At 34.6% G+C, this 22,352-nt stretch overlaps 1 protein-coding gene and 1 long non-coding RNA gene across 11 annotated transcripts in view; one reads left to right on the forward strand and one right to left on the reverse strand.

Moving 5' to 3' along the window:
* Positions 1-22,352, forward strand: part of LOC106623794 (aminopeptidase N) — a 206,452-nt gene that overhangs the window by 68,678 nt on the left and 115,422 nt on the right. For all 7 annotated transcript variants that reach the window (XM_036374029.2, XM_036374026.2, XM_036374027.2 and 4 more), the window contains one exon: positions 19,614-19,693. In XM_036374029.2, coding sequence (XP_036229922.2) covers positions 19,614-19,693 — 80 coding nt within the window. The remainder of the gene's footprint in view (positions 1-19,613; positions 19,694-22,352) is intronic.
* On the reverse strand, positions 15,396-21,248 carry LOC118683065 (uncharacterized). Of its 4 annotated transcripts, XR_011397982.1 has the most exons (4): positions 20,794-21,167; positions 18,673-19,277; positions 17,977-18,228; positions 15,396-17,908 (listed from the first exon to the last, which is right to left on the reverse strand). It is a non-coding gene; the product is annotated as an uncharacterized lncRNA (long non-coding RNA). The 4 variants fall into 4 exon arrangements; XR_004978890.2 differs by lacking the exon at positions 20,794-21,167 and adding an exon at positions 21,174-21,248 and having other exon boundaries at positions 15,396-18,228; XR_004978891.2 differs by lacking the exon at positions 20,794-21,167 and adding an exon at positions 21,180-21,204 and having other exon boundaries at positions 15,396-18,228.

Consider the following 22,352-nt stretch of genomic DNA (forward strand, 5'->3'; position numbering starts at 1 on the left):
ATCGAACCAAAACTGTTCAAACCCCTAAGTACTAAATATGTGGACCCCAGTGCCTATAGTTGACCTTCTACCGAAAATATCAGTCAATCCACAAAGAAATCTCAAACGAGTATACCATTTGACTTTGCGAGAGTATAAAATGTTCGGTTACATCCGAACTTAGCCCTTCCTTACTTGTTTATTTATTATATCGATATTATGCATGTATACATGTTTTGCGTAAAAATAATAAATATTAACAACTTTAAAAATTATATTATTATATTAATTTGTATATAATATTTACAATATTAAACATAAATTTTTATATAGATTCTTATACATATATCCAAATTATATTTCTTTTTTCCTTATACTATTTCATTTCTATCATATATTTATACAATAATGTCTTATATAATAACAAATTATCCATATAATTTAAATTTTCGTAATTGGATTATTTACATATTTTTCTTAAAATTTTCTTAAAAACTACTGTCAAAATTGCTATACCATTTCTTAATATATATTTGAAAAAAAAAAATTAAGAACTATTGCAATAAGTCTGAAAACTTTAGTTGGAAATAGAGACACAAATACTGTCATGATAGCTGTGTACTCAAAAGAAATTACATTAACATGGGAAGGATCCATGTTTGAAAATGCCCAATCAATTTGTGTACCGGCAGGTGTTGTTTAAAAGAGATAAGCCACCCCTACATATACACACCACTCTACTCGGGTAAAACTGGCACACCCTAATGAAACACACCACACTGCACTCAACATCGAGAACGCTACACATGACGACACCACCACACTCAATCTCTGAGTACAACATGCACGAAGACAACTAACAAAAAGGACGGGATCATCGCTTAATCAACATTCGATTTTTGGGCAGCTGCTACAGCGATCCTACACATTGGTTTTCGCTATACGAACCTGCCCGCTACCTTTTTCGACGTTTTTTTTAATTCGTTATATAAACCTTTTCCATATAACACCGATCCTGGCGATTAACTTATTTTTCGTATTTGGTGCTTCTTTTTACATCGGCCACCGAACTTATTTTTAAAACTAATTTGTGCATTCATTCATTGTGTCTACAACATTTAATATACAACAAATTGTATATAAGTTAAATAAATTGCTTACGCCTCATACGCGGGCATTTTTATTAAAAAATATTTGCGACCTTTTCTTTGAAATAAAGCAAGTGTTCCTTTTAGATAAATAGTGTGTGCTCTCCAATATCTTGGGTACAATTCTATTCATGTGGTCCTTCGAGCCGGTTGAATATTCTACACTAAGCAGGGAACTAAAGTTTTTTTCTTGGATCAGATTTCCTATTGAATTCCCTGTAGACATTAAACAAATGTTGAAATCTCCAACAATTAGCACATTTTGATTGCATAACTCAGAAGTAAGGACTTCCTGAAGTTCTACGATTAAGTGTGAATGACAGAGAAAGTTGAATTTCTGTATAGAACCAGAATATTAATACTGAAACATTTAAACAAAACCTCTTCTAAAACTTTGCGGCCTGAATAAATTTTCTTTACAGCCTTTGGTTCTATTGGAGTAAATCCTGGTATTAAAAATTTTCGCACGGATAACTCTAATTTTCCTCAAAACATAAAATATCTGAAGATAGCATCAAACAGTCGCTTTTTATATCATTAATGTTAGCGTGAAGACTCTGAACATTATGGAATAAAATTTGATGTCCTGATGTTCGGGAATTCAGAAAATTGAAGCTTGTTGTCAAAGATTTATTTGTGTTCAATTCCCTCAGTTCCTTAAATACAGGATCGGATTCAGAAAATTTTTTATGAGGAATAAAATTTCCTATGATGAATAGACTTCTGCAGTAGTAGCTCGACTGCAAGCGACATACTATATTGAAGCTCTAGGCATTCTGGGTCGAGTATGAACTACAACTTTATTATATGTGGCACCCTGACTTTTATGAATAGTTATTTCCTCAGCCGGAACAACTGGAAACTGATTTCTTGCAATTGAAATTTGTTCATTTCTTTTATATTGAAAAGATTTTAAAACTTTTTCAATTGGTGTCCAAGAACTTTCTAGAGGATGAGGATTTTTTGATCGTGCTATCAAACCAACAGAAGGTTTCAAAAATTTAATCCACAGAATTGTTGGAAAGGAACATTAGAAATCAATATGCATAAGTTGTCCAATTGCCCCATTAACCAAACCATCACACGTGTTTCTATTCACTGTAATCATATATTTGGCGGATGCTTTTGGTGTCAATTCAAATATTCTCATTTTCACTTATATCAATTCCTTTAACTGAGTCTTTTGCAGTTGAAAGGATAGCTTCAATTGGGATTCGACTGAGCTTAAGGGCATTGAAATTATTTGTCTCTTCATTGGACCAAAATAAATGTATGGCATCATCGGGAACTTCTTCGAAATTAACTACTCGAGTTTCAATGAGTGATGTGTCCTCAATTGTCATAGTACCAGATGCCAAATGGTTTAATGCAATTGCAAAGGCCTGATCCTTCCGTTGTCTCATTATTTCTGTTAATTCAAAGTATTTAAATAACTCCCACAAAGGGGAACCAACTAAAGTACTGTATACATCATTGGGATTAGGAGATAATATCCACCTATCTCCAACAGGTTAGATTTGCTTCAAATCACCAAACACGATGATCGGTATACCACCGAAGGGGCTGTCTCTTTTGAAAATTTGTTTTAATCTCGCATCAACAGAGCTAAACATACAAGCACCTACAATCGATATTTCATCAATTATGATTAATTTTAAATCGATTAGTCTGGAATACAATGAATTCACTGTGTCATTGCTAAGTGGCCTCAACTCTCTATTCAACTGATTAACAGGTAAAGAGAATATTGAATGAAGGGTCATTCCATCTATTCCGAATGCTGCTTTACCCGTAGGTGCGCAAAGAAGAACTTTTAAGAAACTTGCTTGATATATTGCAAATATCAAACGACTCTTTCCTACACCTGCACCGCCGCCAACGGACTCATAAAATAGGCGAGTTTTTTTTAGCTGGTGCGTCAAATGTGTCAAATAGGTTCTTTGCTTAGTACTTATAATTTGAACTAAAGAAAATAATTCCTCAACTCGAATCAAAGGGGGTAGTTTAATAAGTCTAATATTGCAATCAGATTCAGTGCCATTATCTGTTGAATCCTTACCATGCAAGTCCAGCAAATTTATATTTGGGTTTAATTCTGGAAGTGCCAACACTCTGAACACATTTTCCACTATAGGTAGTTCATTTAGAGCACCTTCCTCTAAGTCTATTTCATTATAAAGACTTTATAGAACATTTTCAAATTTTCTTTGCTCAAAAACATCATATTTTCTTTGATTTTCTTCAATTAGAATACGATGTGTCATGCAAGTCTGCTCATTATCGTTTACAATGAGATCTTGCTGTTCATTCCGCCATGGATAGTAAAGAACTACCATTTCGCGGAAATACTCAACTCTGGCCAAATCTGGGTTAAACCTTCTATACCGAATAGTACAAGGTTTGGTACGTTTCTTAACAAAACCGATACCGTCTTTAAAAGGCATGACAACCCCGCTTTCTGGTAAATTATCGGCTTCCCTCTCTTCTTCTTCATGACCTCTGTCTTGTGCTCTTCTACTTGATTTAAAATATTTATACCTAGAAGCAAAATCAGCTAAACAAAGAGTTTCTAACTGATCGGATCTTTGAACATAACGGTCTAAAGGAAGGTTCTGAAGTTCCGCTCGAGGTTTTACCATTCGAACACGTTCCTCAGGTCGAGAGGTATTTACAAATATTTCTGCATTACTTGCTTCCGAAAGATGGAGCCCAATGCAGCAATATACTGCTTCTTGTGCAGATATTTCTGTGCCTGATATAAATTTGTGACCCATATGTTTAAGTTTTTGCTTAACAGTATGATTTCCAACATTTACCTCTGATATAGCTTCATTTATGAGCCTAGAAACTCCAATGTTAGACTTGTTAATATAATTAATTATATATCAACAGGAAGCATATGCATCCAGTATATATTGTATATCCATATTTGCTCTATGGAGTTCCAAAGTCAGAGGTTTATAAGCGTTTAATAAAACGATCCTGTACGTTGCTTTTTACAAAAATTTTGGGTTTTGTTAAACTTGATCTAAGGGCTAAGTCTATAGTCATCAAGAGACAGGAAATGTTCAAAATCTCTTAAATTAGAAGCGTCTTCTGTAGTCATATTTGAATTTAATAGGTTTTGAATTTTGAAAAAGTTTTCCTTGTATCTTTCTGAGTTTTGACTTGTTTCTGTAAGAGGTAACTATATTTGCGTTGAAGGCATTGGTGGATATAGTATACTAAAACGACAAAACGGTTGTCCTCTTATTTCCCTAGTACAAGACCGACTTTGGTTATGCGTTTGATAACCCAAATTTTGTAAGTGGCTAACTGAACCATCTGTAGAAATATAATTGTCAATACAACTAATGACATCAGGGAATGTCTGAGGATCTTGAAGGTTGATCCTGGGAGCATTATTAGGCCAATACTGCCATGTACACGCGGGGAACCTCTCTGTTTATACTCCACTTTCCACTGCTCTCCAAAAATGCCGGCATTATCTTTAAAAAGTTTAAGAATTTGTCGATAGCGGTAGTCAAAATATCTAGCACAAGTAACCGCGTCTGACCGAATTAAGCGATATCTATTTTGGGTTGTTAAACTGTTGGCTTCCGCTTCCGATAAAGTGATAAAGAAGGTTAGAAGCCCAAATTGGCGAATCATAGCGATTGCCTTTTTCTTCTCAGCTTCCCAGTGCGCAGGAGAGGATCTAACGCCTTTCAAAACCTTGTAACCATCATCGTGTTGAATCAAGTTTTGAACAAAGTTTTCGGGCCGTAACTTGGTTGCGGCCTGAAAACTTTCTAAGGCAAATGGATATACTATTATTTATTTGTAGCAGTTCTAATTTTTTGTAATCATAGAACAGTTTAGGAATGGTATACGCTCTTCTGTTAAAACGCCGAATTTCAGAACGTATTATCTTGCTATATGTTTCAGAGCATGTACGTTTCTGCCCAACGTATATTGTTTCAAATGACAACTCTTCTGAATTATGTCAATTGGTCTTAGTCCTTCATCTGGCGCTATGACTAAACGGTTACAGTCCAGTTTTCTACAGGAATATTGTCCAAAAGAGTTTCTTAACCGCCTGGGCTTAGCTCGGAAGGTAAAAGATCCATGGGAATACTATTTCCTGAGCGATTATCATGAGAAATTTGTACCGCATGAAAGGATTGAACCAATCGGAAGTCCTCTGCAGATGCAACAAACGGAACTTCTTCTTGGTAATTAAATTCTGAAGTCCAGTTCTCATTAATATAAATATTGTGCTCACGATACTAAGAATTGCAAAGCTTCCATAATCTTTGCGTGGCGTATGGTATCGATCATGTAATCATGATTGTACTCCAAACGCTTTCTTAAGTGAATTTGTATCACATGAGCCTCATCAAAGGGCCTTGGAAGGGATGTCACAATATTGTTAACAGAAATTGGTATATTAATAACAGCACCTTTGAGAGATCTCTAACCTTGATATCCTAACGGACGGATTGTCATAAAAGGCAATCTAGGCATTATGAGACGTTCTTCAATTGGGGTTAAATCTTTCAAACAATCCGGTATTTCAGGAAAGTCTAGACCGTCAAGTAGCACAAAAATTGTAATTTCCATCTTCCTAAGGAAATTTTTGCATTAAATAGAAGGCGGATGCAGCATTCTGGTGACCTTGCGCAATAGTTTCGAAATTTAGTTTGCGAATTTAGTGTGAAAACCATAATCCGCCGCAGCAAATACGTATTTCAGTAGGGCCCTTATTTATAATTTGGAAATAAATGTTTTTGAAATCTGTTAAATTGCCACTATAATCATTTTATATAACATTATTTTCCCACGTTAATCGGATTCGTTGGGACTGTCTCTCGTTTGCAATTTGCCTATTGACCGGGTTATCTCTACAAAGGCAAACTTGACTTTGTCTAAGACGTCTCTGATTCAAATTTCTTCCCTCATACCCCTCCTACTAAGCTGTCGACGTTGTGTTTCTCTATCACGCTCCTCTATCCCTATTTCAGGATTTCTTCTTGCATGTTCTCTTTGCATTTGATATTGAATGCGCTCTTAATTCCTATACTCAGGATTTCTTGTTCTCCTAGTGGTCCTACTTTGCTCATCATAACATACCTCGGGACTTTTTCGAGTATCTCTTATTTGCTCTTCAGAGCGAATTTGTGGATCTTGCCGCCTTGTTCTATGTTGAACAGTATTTACAACTTGCTCAACAGATCGAACCTCGGGGTCTTCACTCCGAGACCTATGACCTCGAGTATCTCTTATTTGCTCTTCAGAGCGAATTTGTGGATCTTGCCGCCTTGTTCTATGTTGAACAGTATTTACAACTTGCTCAACAGATCGAACACAGAGATATATGGCCTTGAGTACTTCTTATTTGCTCTTCAGAGCGGATTAGGGGACTTAGACGTCTTGCCCTATGTTAAACAGTATTTAAATTTTGTTCAAAAGAATGTGCCTTGAGATTTTTCCGCCTGGTTCTATGTTGATTTGTATTGATAATTTGTTCGGACAGACGTACATCGGAATATAATCTACGATTAGCGTGACTTACAGTAGCTTGTGACTGCTCACTATCTCTATATAAAGAGTTTGCACGAAGAACTCTCATACGTCTTTCATTCTGAAGACGACTTAGTAATACAGATTTTCTACTTAATCTAGGCATAATTAATAAATAATAAATGGCTTAATATATAAAATACTTATATATAATACTTACATAATTCCGTCCGTCCGGGTCTGAAAAGTTGGATCCTAGGTGCTGCTCTCTTTCACTGTAATTGAACCCTTGCTCTGACTCCTTTCCTGTTCGGTGTATAGGTACTATGGTATACTGATGCACATATGTATATGTGTTTGCTCGCCACTGTATATAATACGGTTTTACTTGCCACTGTATATAACAATAGTTTAAACACTATATAACTAATACACTGAAATTAGTTTGAATACAGCACTTTGCTGGTCAAGAAATGTAGTGTAACTGAAACTACAAACACAGTGTACTGATATTTATTATACTCTTGCAACATGTTGCTACAGAGTATAATATTTTTATTATAGTATATTTTTATACACACAGCTTACGTACTTGATACAGATTATTTAGTTATATTTATATTTTAGAAATATGTAGTTTATTTCATTATATTGAAATAAAGTGTTTGGAAAACCTCTCCGTAAATTGCTTTTATCTAACGCTTTTTAAAACAGGGATCTATGGTACCTATTTTGAAAGGTCTGCTCATGAAGGCTAAATTAACAATAACTTACATATAATTAAGTATGATACACACATATGTAGAGCAGATATGTAGATTTTCTTCTTTCTGTCTTAATATCTAAACCTTTCTAAAGCTGCCAACGGCGCTGGGTAAATCCCAAAAAGTACTTAAATGTAATTTTCTTGAGTTTACAGTTCACCTCATGACCTTTATATTAAAATGTGTCGCAAAACTGAAATAATAGATAAAAGCATTTTAACCGATGGGGTCGCAGTTTTTCTATTACCACATAAAAGGGATCTGTAGTCCTTTTGATACTACACTACTAATATTTATCTCACGCGAATTTTTCTAGAAATATATTTTTGCTCTATACAAAGTCCAGCACTCTAAGAAACTTTTTTACATTGTTGTCTGGTATATTTTGTTATAAGTTCAACATTATGGCTAAGAAAATATAATTATCCACTGATTATCACCAAATATTAGAAGAAATATTTTTATATATAAATCTATATCTCTCTCGATTAGTTTTAGGTGATGCAAACAACTGTTTGGTGAACAAAACTATACTCTGTTGCAACATGTTGCGAAAGTATAAAAATGTTGCGAAAGAATTCAACATTTATTATTTGGTATCTTATTAACTTATGTTATTGACCATAGATTTACTATTTTAGATAGATACTATTTTTTCTCCGAAATGTTAACTTGAACAAAAAGAAGCTGCTTAACTCAAACATGGTATATGTGATATAAACTGAACCAAAGGGGTTAGATTTAATATGTGGGGTATATGAGGTTGCTGTTGTACAAAAGGAGCGGAAATCAGTATCTTAGGGTTATAAGGTTTAAACAAAGGTCTAGACCAATTTCATATGAAGCGATAAACCTCATTATTTTTAAGAAAAACTGTCCATTTAATTGCATTAAAATATAAAATTAACGAAATAAATTATACCATAAGATTATACCATAAGCAGTACATGTATGCTGGGGAAATTCGTGGATCGATTTCATACATTTTTGGCATTAAACTGTTGTATATCTAATGTTTTACGTTTATATGAAGCCAAAAGGAAGTTTGAATTTTTTACATAAAGTATGTTGGAGCTAGAGTCAATATATACCCGATAATGGGTACTAGGGCGGAACCACGAATTTTATACTCTTGCAAGACGCAAGAATCAAAGGCCAGGAAATTCCTTCAGGTGTGGCAAAGTTGAGAAAGAATTAAACATCCATTATTAAATGAAATCGTGATTAAATTACAATCAAATTTGGTATCTTCTTGACTTATATTAAAGGCCATAAACTAAGTCTCAGTTTTATTGCTATATTTTAGTTTGCGTCAGCGAAAATTATAAAAAACATCTTGAAGTGAGATATACATAAGTATGAATGTGATATTAACTCGACCAAAGTGGCTAAATTTTATATTATAAGCTTGTGTGGAAAACGTCAACCAGAGGATCGGAATTCATTATATGAAGGTGTAAGGTTTAGATCAAGGTATATACTATTTTCATTCTAATTCAGCGTCAAACCACATAATTTTTAAGAAAACTTATCCACTTAATTACATTAAAATATCACACTTTGATCAACCGGAACGGTTTAAAGTCAAGAGGAAAGACGGAAATCATTAATATATTGGGAATAGAGAAAAATATAAACATTGCTCAGCTATACTCGAGCATAGAGAACATATTTTGAAGCAATTTTATATTATATATAAAAAAAATTTTAATACTCACTGACCGACATACCAGAAGTATTATAAGTAGTATATGGTAGAGTAGAGGGTAGCATTAATCCGATTTTATGAATTTTTGCCAATACTACATACTACTAACATGCCACATACTAATAAAAATGCTCCCACTGTTTCATTAAGGTACCTCACATACCATCGCCAATCATATGGAGTAAACTCAGACGAATGTTCGAAAATAAATTAAATTTAGTTACATGGGGGCCAGGTAAAATTTTCACTCGATTTCATCCATTTTAGGCACAAAAATACCTTGTTATGAGTAAAACACGCTCTCTCATTTTCAGTGAGATAAATAACTCACATATTGGCCGATATATGCGGTATAAAGTCACCCGAAAGTTCAAAAATCTTTATATTAGGTATATGAAGGCTATAGGAAGTATTGATTCGTTTGAACCCATTTTAAGATACAAACATACTATTATCGAGGGTTTTATTTATTTATATTATTATATTAATTTCAAATAAATGTCTTACACATTGACCGATATTTTCGGTAAAAAGGCAACTATAGGCACTGGGGTCAACAAATTCAGTACCTAGGGACTTGAATAGTTTTGATCGGATTTAGACAATTTTTGGTCGCAAGGTGGCATACTTCAAACGCATTATTCACGCAAAGTTTTACCCTGATACAATAATTTTTGTTTGATTTGCATAGTGGAAAGTGAAAAAATCAGATGGAATTTAAAATGGTGTTATATGGGAAATAGGCGTGGTTGTAATCCGATTTCGCTCATTTTCGCACTATGGCATAGAAATATGAGAAGAATATTATGTACCGAATTTGGTTGAAATCAGTTAAGCAGATCCTAAGATATGGGTTTTCATCTACATGTGGGCGGTGCCACGCCCATGGTCTAATTTCGAACGCGGCTCCTATTAAGTCAGCTCATACGATCCCTATGTTAAAATTTAATGATTCTGGCGTGTTTAGTGCTTGATTTATCGTGCTTTTAGTAGTTTTTAACAGTGCCGTTGTATGGGGAGTGGGCGGGGTTGTCACCCGATTTCACACCGTAGATAGAGGTGCTGAAAACATTTGTACTCAGTGAATTTTGTTATTATAGCTTTAGCAGTTTAGGAGATATCCACATTAACCCTATTAGGGGTGGAACCACGCGCACTTTTTAAAACAAATTTTAACCGCAGATGCCCCTCCTTAATGCAATCCTGTGTGCCAAATACGAGCTTTGTAACTTATTGTGGAGCTTAGTTATGACAATTTGTTTGTTTTTGATTAATAGCGTTTTGTGGGCGTGGCAGTGGTCCGATTACGACCATCGTTAACAGAAGTCCCCTATACACCAATTAGGTTAATCAACTACAATCAAAGCCTACTTATTTCTTCAATAGAAATAGCAAATTCCTTTGCAGAAACGTGGTCAAATTACTCAAATGACTCAAATTTTTCGTCAGAGTACAAGGCTGCGAAAAGCGTTACTATAGCCAAATCATACATTTTTCAGCCAACATCAAAAACAGCAATCGATCTAGATTCTGAAATCACTTTTATAGAATTGGAGCTAGCTCTACAGCATTCAAAGGGGATCACCCCAGGATATGACAGAATATCCTACCCCATGCTCAAACATCAACCCACCGCCGCAAAAATACAACTCCTACACACATTTAACAATATATTCGATTCTGGCCGATAATCTCACACGTGGCGCTTTGAAATCGTTTTACCTATACCCAAACCCAATAAACCTACAAATGAAATTTGCGAATGCCGTCCAATCTCTCTGTTGACATGCATGAGTAAAATTTTCGAAAAACTCTTGGCTAAAAGCCTAATGTGGTTTTTAATCAATAACAAATTAATAAGACATAATCAGGGGGCATTCAAAAGCAAAGCACGATAGACTCTCTGCTCCACATCCAACATTACGCGTCAAACGCTCTTTCGACAAAAATCATGTCACAGTATTATCGACAGACTTCGAAAAGGCGTTTGATCGTGTAGGAATCCATACGATACTGTCACAGCTTGAAGAGTGGGGCGTTGGTCAGAAAACCTTTAACATCATAAAGGCCTTCATGACAAATCGCACTTTTTGGGTAAGGATAAATAATACCTTGTCAAACCACTTCAACCTATACAATGGTATTCCACAAGGATCACCACTTTCAGTAGTTTTATTTATCATATCATTTGAACAAGTATCAAATGTAATACTAAAATATAAAAATATAAGCCTTTCGCTTTATGCAGACGATGCTATAATTTTCACTAAAATCAAAGATATAAAAATTGTAAATAACATATTTTTAAACATACTAAAAAAATAGAAATATGGAGACTAAACTCTGGCGCGTCCCTCTCCAAATGTAAAATATTATATTACCCATCTGCCAAAAATCCAATTGTCACCCTACTAATCTTATGTTCAAAACCAAACCTATCGAAATTGTAAATGATCTCAAAATATTAGGAATTATTTTCGATAAAAGATTTACATCCGCAGATGTGTCAGTTATTGCAAAATGCTACAAATCAGTAAGCACGGTACAAAAGCAAAAACCATCCAAAAATCCCCGATGCTTGAGTCATCGAGCTACGACATCACACTCTACAAAAATAATTAAAACGATGTCTACCCTGTCATTCATCGTAAATTATTCCACGACTCCAAATCCGAGTTTACAACAACATTAGCCGTAGTACACGAAGACGGATCACTGATTGCCGTAGGCATACTCGAACCATATTGTTCGATATTTACAGCGGAAGCAACAGCCATTGAACAAGCATTGGATTTTGCAAGCCACAACAAAGGGAAATTTGCCATCTGCACTGATAGCATGTCCGTCATCGAAGCGGTGAAAAACATTTACAACAACAACCCCTTATTAAACAACATCAGAAATTTTCTCAGATACAGCAAAAAAACCAAACTAATATGGACACCAACCGGACCGGAAATGAATTCGCCGATTCCGCCACACGTTCCGCAGGCCAAGCAGCGTACCTAAATTTTCACACAACTGAACCAAAAGATTTGTCAAATTACATTGCTCGCAGTTTAACTGTAAAAAAGGAAATAGAGTGGCAGCAAGACCCCCATCGATACGTCACATTAAATCCAAAGGGCACAAGGGCAACATACCAAAAAACAACCCCAAGGCAGCAGTCTACAATAATGGTTCGCCTACGAATAGGCCACAGTAAATTGACACACGAACACCTCCTGACAGGGACTCCCAAAAAACCATGTCCCTTCTGCAAAGGATTATTATCCACAGACCACCTAATCCAGGACTGCAAAAAATTAAAACCCACGCGAGAAAGAATCTTCGGGCAAGTTGCTCCAAGAGATTTACTTACAAACATCACAAAAACAAACATCGAAATAATAAACCAATTTTTCAAGGAACTAGCCTTAATCATGAAAATCTAATTAAAAAATATATGTACATAAATCAAACTAATTAAATTGCGCACGTGACAAATACCATAATATAACATAATGAAAATAACAATACCATTTTGAAAAGCTGAGCCGTAGGCACTGACAGCCAGTGAAAATCGGTGAGATTGTTTAAAATATAATTAAAAATAAAATTTCAAAGTTCCCCATCTTTCCCTTATTGAAAAAATTCGATTCAAAGTCAAGATCAAAATATGATGTTTTTTGCGATATTGCGTAATATGGTAAGTTTTCTCATAAATATATCTCCAACCAAAATTATAGATTATAAAATTTTCTATAAAACATGTATAAGTATATTTTTCCCACTAGCCAATGTTTCGGAGATATAACGATTCAAAAATTTAGAAAAGTTGTAATAGTTATGATATGAACACGTTTCCACCTATGAGGTAGTGAACTTGTTCATCACGTTGTCTTTTATTAGTGGCAGCAATAGAAGACTTCCTAGTATAATTTTTAGGGCAACTTTCATGTAAAGTCACATATTTCCGATTTTTAAGATATTCCGAAAATTTATGGGCCCTTTCGATACTTGCATCAATTAATGTCTTCAGTAGTAACTTTACCTTCACCTAATATTTTAGCACAAATAAAACAATATTCAGAAATGTTTATTATAAAACTCAAAACAGCAAGATATACAAGGTACAATTCAAAAGATCCAGGACTTTTTAAATAACGCGGCTTCTAGTGGCGCCATCTGTCTGAAATTGTTATCCCTCAATTGTGAATTCTTCAGTGTTGTCGTATAAAATTAATATAACAGCTGACTTGTATAACAGCTGAGATATCGCGCTACATGTGACATAACATTTGTAGTGGCGGTCGGAAAATGAGCATCGAACAAAGAGCCAACATTAAGTTTTCTTTTAAACTTGGTAAAACTTTTACCAAAACTCATCAAATGATGAAACAAGTTTATGGCGATGATTGTCTATCCCGTAGCCGTATTCACGAGTGGTTTAAACGTTTTCAAGAGGGACGGGTGGACTTGGAAGACGGCGAACGTTCAGGCCGGCCAAAAGATGTTGTGAACGAAAAAAACACGGAAAGTGTGCGTGAATCCATTAAAAAATAGGCGAAATCATCGCTTAAATATATGGAATCGGAATTATCAATATCCGCAGCGTCGATTTATCGTATTTTGACGGAAAATTTGGGCCTCAGAAAGGTTTGTGCTCGATTTGTCCCGCACACTTTGAAACAACACGAAAAAGACCTCAGAATCAGACAGATTTTTTGACCAAAAATCGCATTCATATCATCAACCATTCACCCTATTCGCCTGATATGGCACCCTGCGATTTTTATTTGTTCGGAAAACTACATTTGGCCATGAAAGGAAACCGCAATGCTGATACCGACAAATGGCCTAAAAAAGTCATTTGATAACCTTCTTGAACGTGCAAAACGTTGTATTCAGGCGGAAGGAGACTATTTTGAAGGCGACCAATAAATTTTTCAAAAAAAAAAACAAATAATATTCGTTTTTTAATAAAAGTCCTGAAACTTTTAAATTGCACCTTGTAGGTTAGAATAAACACGTGTTTCACTAGAGCGTAGTTTTCAAGACTGACGGTATTTTATTTGTCATAGCAGGTATAAGATAGCCCGCATACTCTTGAACAGGAGTCGTATGTTCTCTGAGGGTCACAATGGCGCATAACTTAAGAGACTGGGTTTCTTTCTGCCTGATATTCTTATAATCATAACTTATGTATATCTTATATTTTAAGTGTAAGTTATAATAATCGATAGAAAAATATTTAAACATATACAGTAGGACCTCGATAGATCAAATCTCGGTAACTTAAAAACCTCTTTAACTTCAAAAAATTATATGTTCCCTTCCCATCAGAGCCCAAAACCTCAATAACTTAAACATCCTTTATAACTTAAATAAGTAATCTCTGTATTTGCCCTCAGTAACTGAAAGAAATGTTTTCACAACTTCTATAACATAAAATTGTTTGTCAATGAGTCATTTGAAAGAGTGTGCAAAACAAAAGGTTTCGCTATTTATTACTTGCATGTGTTAACGTAAACAATACATATCTCACCTATTGCTTGCTTCTTCGAAATTATTTAAAGCTTTGCGGTGGTTAGCCTTAAGACAACAACTTACTTGGATCATAATCATAAGTTTTTGATCATTGTCCTGGAAACATCGCTTTACCTACTGTGTGATAAAACTGGTTAAAATTAGCAAAAATAAAAAAACTAACAACACTCACTTTATTGAACCAATCCTTCTGACGCATTCCAGTAAAGAAGGGAACATACATACATATGTACATACCTACTTCTACATGAACTATAAATAATATAAACTAAAATAAGTTTATAATCTACAATTTTGTCGCAAAAAATCATATTTTTGGCCTCTTTCCTTGAAAAGAAGTTTTTCCATCCAGGTGAAAAATTGGGAGCTTTGAAATTTTATTTATAATTATATTTTAAACGATCTCAAAATTTTTCAGCCTGTTGTGATTTTATGTATCTTCACTCTCATTTTTTGGTCTAACTTGGCCGGACTATTATGAGTTTATATAGCATATGTATATATTTGAGTTAATTAGGTTGATTTTAAAATAAATATTTCGGAGACAAATTAAAACTTTGTAATTAAACTAAATGAGTCTAACTTAATAAGAATTTGGACCTTCTTTACTTGTTTAATATATGAAAAGTTCATTTACACCCAAACTTAGTCCTTACTTACCTGTTTAGAAGTGCATTTTCTTCCTCCAATAAAGCTGTTTCTACTACTGAAATTTGGGCTAAAAAATTTCTTCCAAACAAAGATCAAAGTTTGCTAAACGGTATCTTAATATTATTGGAATATATGTATTTTATTTAAAATATGAACATGTATACAATTTTTCCGTCATACAAAAAATTTTAAATTTGTAGCATTATTGATTACTAGCTTATGAAAGTGTAGGGCTACAAAGCTTTTTTTATAACCGCGCAAATATCAGCTGAAACAGCGATAAAATACAAAGGGCCGAGTGATGATGCAATGTGTGGTCAGCTATTAGACTAACTTTATTTGCAAAACTCTTCTCCTTAAATAATATTATATTCTAAACAATATTTCAGTACCGTTAAATACATAGTTTTGTTTTGTATTAATGCATATATACATAAGTATGTAAGTTATATACCTTTAACAGTTCATAAAAGGAGAATAACCCAAGTACATATTTTACGCTATTGCTCCTTCGTATATAATATATTATATTATTGTTATTAATAAAAAGGGAAATATAAAAAATGGGAACGCAGCATTGCAAGAGGCTGCTTACGTATTAAGCTTAGTACATGTTTAATGGCGCTAGCTAATGTGCACAAACAAATATTCATGTAATTGCGTGGACGAAAACATAGCGGTAGCATAGATGTACAAAGCAAGAGCAAGCAAGCAAATAAATATGTAAGTATGTACACAATGCAAATACATGCTTTGAGGTGAATGACTTCTAATGCTTGCCCTGGAATATTTTAGGCAAATATATAGAGAACAAGAAATAGCAGAAAGTGTATTAGAACATATGACCGTATAATGCATTGGTTCTCAATCGGTGACCAACATCCCGGCCCCGTTGAAAAGCATTTCAAACAGGTAGAAGTGCTAGCTTGTGAATGATTCCTTTCGTTGTTCGAATGTCCACCACACGCACTTTAGAGTTCTTTTTTGGAAAACAGTTTATAACTCTTCCAATGTGCCATTTTTGAGGTGGTAGGTTGTCTTCATGGATGATAACCATTGAGTTGTTGTTAATGGTTGGTCGCTCCGAAAACCACTTTGATCGTACTTGAAGTTCGTTGATGTATTTATTTGACCATCTGTTCCAAAACATCTGTTCAATGCTTGTGACCTGATTCCATCGTTGTACGTTGCTGATGTTAGCTGACAATCTCCGCTCTGGGAGTGCCCTCGGCTGTGGGTCTTGCATTTTTGATGGTGCGATTAACGTGACTCTTAGCTGATTTGACTGCTACCTCCCAAATACCGCCGAAATGAGGTGCTCTGGGAGGAATAAAATTAAAATTTATAAATTCATTAGCACAATATTTTATAGTAGCATCTTTGTTTTCCGTTTTAAATAAAAATGACTTTAATTCAGATTCACAGAGGGTAGATCTCTTCCTCCAATCATGCGCTTCAATGACGCCAAGAATGCGTCCGTGGATAGATCCGATACTAGTTCGATGTGAACCGCCTTTGTCGCTAGACAAACGAAGATCCCAATGTACGCTTTATAAGGTGTTTTGTCTCGAATACGCATATATACGTTGACTGGTCCGCAGAAATCAAGCCCGCACCGCGCAAAAGGGCTAGATGGAGTTAATCGCTCGACAGGTAACTATCCCATTACTTGGTTCATCAGCTTCGGCGTAATAAATAACGTAACGGGCCATTTATCGTAAGCTCTTTCTGTAAAAGATGAATTTCATTAGCGAAATGTATATGTTGAATATTCCAAATTATGCAAAGAAAGGCGTGATGTAACTCTCGTGGGGAAAGTGTTAGTGAGTCATTAAGACTGGCACCATGTCGAAATTTATTGATGAAGCGGAACGTCCAAGCTATTAATCGAAGGATGCTGGTGTAGTTACTTCGCGGTTTCACAATTTCCAAAATGTAATTTTGCTAACAATTGTATTGAATGCTGATTTTCGTTTCTTCCCATTGACAACTTCCATGTCGATATCGTCGTAGCTGTTCTTTGGCCATTTATTTGAGTTTTCGTATAGAAACTTTGGTCCGGTGAATTAACAAGTTCGTTTACAGTACATCCTCTAGAGGAAGCAACGGCCGGGTTACAATGCGTTGATTTTTCTTAGGTGTCACTCTAGACTTCGCAATGAGTAGGCGAATGGTAGTAATAGTGCCACATTTGTTGATAACGCGATTATATATTGCGCAGCCATATGCCGAATCGATGCGTCACAAAATCCATGTATCTGAAGAGATTTCACAGCTGTCGAAAAACAGAGCCTCGGCACTTTAATTAGTGAAAGATCCGATAAGCAGTTAAGAAATTTTTTCAAGCAAATTCGATATTCTGTGTCACAGATTCATCCCAATCCAACTTTAGTAGCCATATTTCTTGCAACAAAATTTGTTATTGTATAATAACAGGAACTAAAAGTCCAAGTGGGTCGTAAAGTGATTATGCAACAGAAAGAATGGAACGTTTTGTAAGTCGGCCAGTCAGTGCTAGTTTTGCTTCAAATGAAAAAATTAAACAATCAAGATTTTGGTTCCATTTTAGTCCAAGTGTACTAGTGATGGATGTATCTAAGTTTAGATCATTTATAGAGTCGTCTTCTCTGAATTGATGATAATTGGAATGCCACTTTGTTAATTTAAACTGTCCTAATTCTAACAGTTGTATTACCTTTTGCTTTATCTGTACAAGTTCGGTTAGAGTATCAGCACCACAGAGTAGGTCGTCTACGTAGAATGATGACCTCACGATTTTTGCGCCAATTGTAAATTGTTCTGAATGCTGCTCAGCTAAATAGAACCGTATAGCAAGATATGGTGCAGCAGCCATTCTATACGTTACAGTATTTAGTTGATACGTGCGAATATCTTCAGTTGGTGAACTCCTGGAACTTCCTTGAATATGTTGGCAGTGAGTGAAAACCTGTGGAATCGGAAACGAAAAAAAAAATCGCATTGAATTGTAGGGCCAACCATCTGAATATCGTTTAATGATTTTTGGGATGTGGTTCGACAGGAAGCGTCAAATACATTTCGAAGCATTGTTGTTGTACTTTTTGGTTTTAGAACACAATGATGTGGTATATAATAATGCGGTTCGCTGAGATGTGGATTTTTAATATAAAATTCATCATCAGCGAGCGTTTATTGTGTGGAATATTCCATGTTGAAATATTGATTTCAGGATCTGGTTGATAAGCAATGTGCGATGTAATACAAAAAGTCAATGGAAGTTCGAAGCCAATGACTTGCGACTTGATGTTAGTTGAAGTTTTGAATTTAATATTTGTTGACGATGAACCGATGCTTTGAATCTGTATGTTTTGCTTATTTCTTGATTCGAAAAATCATCCCTAATAAAATTTACCTGTGAACAGGAATCTAGCAGTGCTGTACCCAATTTGTAGCTCCCCGATGCATCACGAACGAAAATTTTTGCTGTTGCAAGGATGACGTTATCCAGCGATGAATAATTCTTGTGTGTATGCGTGACTGCCTCCTGTTTTGTAAATACCTGAGTAGGTGTTTGTTGGCCTGAAGAAGAACCGCGGTAGAGCAAACTGTGGTGTTGCCGTGCACAAACCTTGCACCTGTGTTTGATGGACAATTGGCTACATGATATCCCTTTAATAAGCAATTGATGCAAAGTCTAATTTTCTTTGCATGATCGAAACGTTGAGTTATGTTTAGTGACTTAAAGCGATCGCAATTAAAAACCTGATGGTTGTTACTGGAACAGAAAGTACAAGTTATGTTGGAGCAGAAAAATGTATAGCCTCGTGGTTGATTCCTTGATTTCGAACTGGAGTATTTGTTAGCACCTTGAGTTGACGAAGTACTAACATGCGTGTTGTCCAGTGATTCCAGGTATTGGCAGTGTCTTTCCAAAACTGTGGTACAATTCTCCTATGACGGCAGCGTTCTGAAATCTAGCGATTCCTTCCACTTTTTGTTGGTCTGTTCATCAGACTTCTGCAAAATTAAATGAATAAGAATAGCTTGCGATATTTGGCAGTCGGTACCTAGCGATGTCAAGGAATCATAAACTGCTAGTAAATCAAATAACGAATTTATTCCTTCCAAAAAAATTAGTGTTTTGTTGTCATATCGTAAATAGAACATATGACCGTATAATGCATTGGTTCTCAATCGGTGACCCAACAGAAAGTTTATATTGTTTTGAATAATGCCGTTTTGATTTCTATATGTTGCAAACAATTGTTAGTGGATACAATTAACATATTCTGATATTATTAAAATACCGTAACTTTTAATCGTTTTTATATAAAATTCTTTATATTTTTACAGGTTCCTGTCATTCTCTCAATATCAAGACCTAAAAATTACGTCACGTTATTTAACAGCCAACTAAAGTCAACTGAATCGCAGTAAGTGCTTGCTGTAGAAATTAATCTATAAAACTAACGGCCTACTAACTTTGGAAAATTGACAATTTGCATCCACTTTATTTAGATAATTAATTTATCTAAAAAAAAATGGGTGCTAATTGCTAGTTTAAAAAAAATGTTGCCCATTGATAGTCCTTTTCTTGCACTAATATGGTACATTTATATGTACCTAGCTTATGCTAGGTTCTTTTTAATATCAGTCAGGCGGTTTTTGGAATTCGAGTGAAAGTGGAAATGAAAATGAATACAAAAACGAGTGAATTTGGTTTTGGTGTTCTGAAATATGAGAAATCTGATCATTTTCGCTCTCGTTTTTATTCCAACATGCAAATGAATAAAAGCATAAATTATTCAAAAAATTAACATAAAAAACCAAATAATAAAAAAATTGGGTGCTTTTAGTATATAAAATATTTGCTGCGCTCTGCATAATATTTGCAAATACTATAAAGTGCAAGAATTAGTAGAGTGTGATTTTATAGATGATGTAAGTGGGCCCACTATTAATGAAGGAGTAACATACGAGACCATAATAAATGAAGAGGCTACAGAAATGCAGAATAATAGAGCCATTCATAAAAATTCGTAAAATTGTGAGCGTATACTAAAATAGTACAAACATTAATATATGGACTTCAAAATAAATAATTTAATTCAAAATATCCACAATGGTGTATATGCGGCACAACTAGGCAATCGTATCTCGTTTCGATTGGTGTGAATTTATTAAACCACCAGTTGCTCTTGCTTTAGAAGGGTGTTGGCAACTTTTTTCCTGATGAAAGCCTTCCAATCCATCCGAACCTTATGAAACAGTAGCTTAAGAAAACTTCTTCAAAAGATGAAAATTTCTGGTTTTTATCTTGTTAAAAGTAACCAATTCCTTGCAGAGCTCAACGACTATATTTTTTCACAAAACCTTAAGCAATGTTTCTATGAGCTTCCATAATAATAATTGCATTCTTATATTTTCCCCTTTAATAATCATTTACATTACATTACGTCGAATAATGAATTTTCAATTAATCTTCAACATTATTTAATATATTTTTCGACAACACCTGAAAATATTTTCCCACCTTTTAGCCATGCAAATGTTCAATGTTCGCTAAGCCTCATAATCACTATATAGCGTACAAGTATATTAGGGCCAGGCGAAGATCCCGAATTATTACATTAATGTTTGGCAGTACTCAAGTATACTTGAGAACATGTTTTCATGCTATTTCGTGTAGATAATTCTCACATATTGATAATAAAGTCTACTAGGGTATCGAAAATTATTTCACGTTTTTTATGAGAGGCGGGGTAGATCGTGGATAATTTTCCACATTTTCAGCATTAAAATATGGTGTATCCAGTGTTATATGTTTACTTAATTAACCGATATATACGTTATAAAAACAACCGGAAGGGATGAATTAACCTGATGTTATCCAATTTTCGTACTACAACATACCATTACCATTACAATAGATGCTCTCTGAGTTTCATTTGGAAACTAGAGTTGGAAACATTTTATAAAGAATCGATTCTCGATTCCGATTTCGATTTTTTAATTTTCGATTCTACGAATCAATCACTCGATCACAAGAACCGATTCTTTCGATTGTAATCGATTCTAATTTTATAGTTAAAAAATTTATTTATAATATCGCAATGCCATGAACGGATTAATTTTGTGTCTTTTATTCAGATGTTTAATCAAACTAGTCGTGCTGTTATTATATTTCAGCTGCTTCGCACATTTATTGTAGTGGACTATACATCCATTATTTACTTTTTTAAAATACATCCACACGGCGCTAGGCGCTAGTTTCATAAATATGTATATTGACAAAATAATAACATTTAGTTGTAAATATATAAATAATAAGTACTGGAAAAAGATAAATATATATTTGTATACCTTTCTATTATATGGTTTGTTATGATATTGTAATGGTATGTAGAATATGAAACTAGTCACCTAACCGTCAAATCAAATATCAAGAATAAATTCTTGATCGATTTCGGAAGGTAAGGGTCGACTCTGGTGAATTGATTATTTTATGAGCAAAATGAACCAATATATATAAGGAATAAATTCAAGCTGATCATTGGAAATCCTTATACTAGATATATGGGGGCTAGGGGAAGTATTTCCCAGATTTAAGGCACAAAGATACATGTTACTGTAAAAGTACAATATGTCAGTTTCATTAAGATAAAAGGTCAGCCGGAAGTTCGAAAATCTTTATATTAGGTATATTGGAGCTAAGGGAGTATTGACCCAATTCGATATTTGACATACAGACATACTACTTTCTATCAGAAAAGAATTCAAAATATATTTCACAGATTGACCAATAGTTTCGATGAAAAGTTAGCAATAGTCCTTGGAGTCCCCATATTCGGTATATGGGGCTTGAACGATTATGATCAGATTTGGACAAATTTCGGACTCCAGAAGGCGTATATTAAAAGCAACATTTGTGTAAAGTTTTACCTCGGTATATTCATTGGTATCGCGCCAAGTCTGCAATTTTGATACCAACGCTTATATAGCTCTTCCGTGCATAAATTTAATGCTTTCGAATTGTTTATTTAGTGAGTTATCGTACTTTTAGTAGTTTTCACCGTTATATGGAGAGTGGTC

Source organism: Bactrocera oleae, chromosome 2 (genome assembly GCF_042242935.1).
Source record: "Bactrocera oleae isolate idBacOlea1 chromosome 2, idBacOlea1, whole genome shotgun sequence".
In the NCBI taxonomy this organism is placed as follows: domain Eukaryota; kingdom Metazoa; phylum Arthropoda; class Insecta; order Diptera; family Tephritidae; genus Bactrocera; species Bactrocera oleae.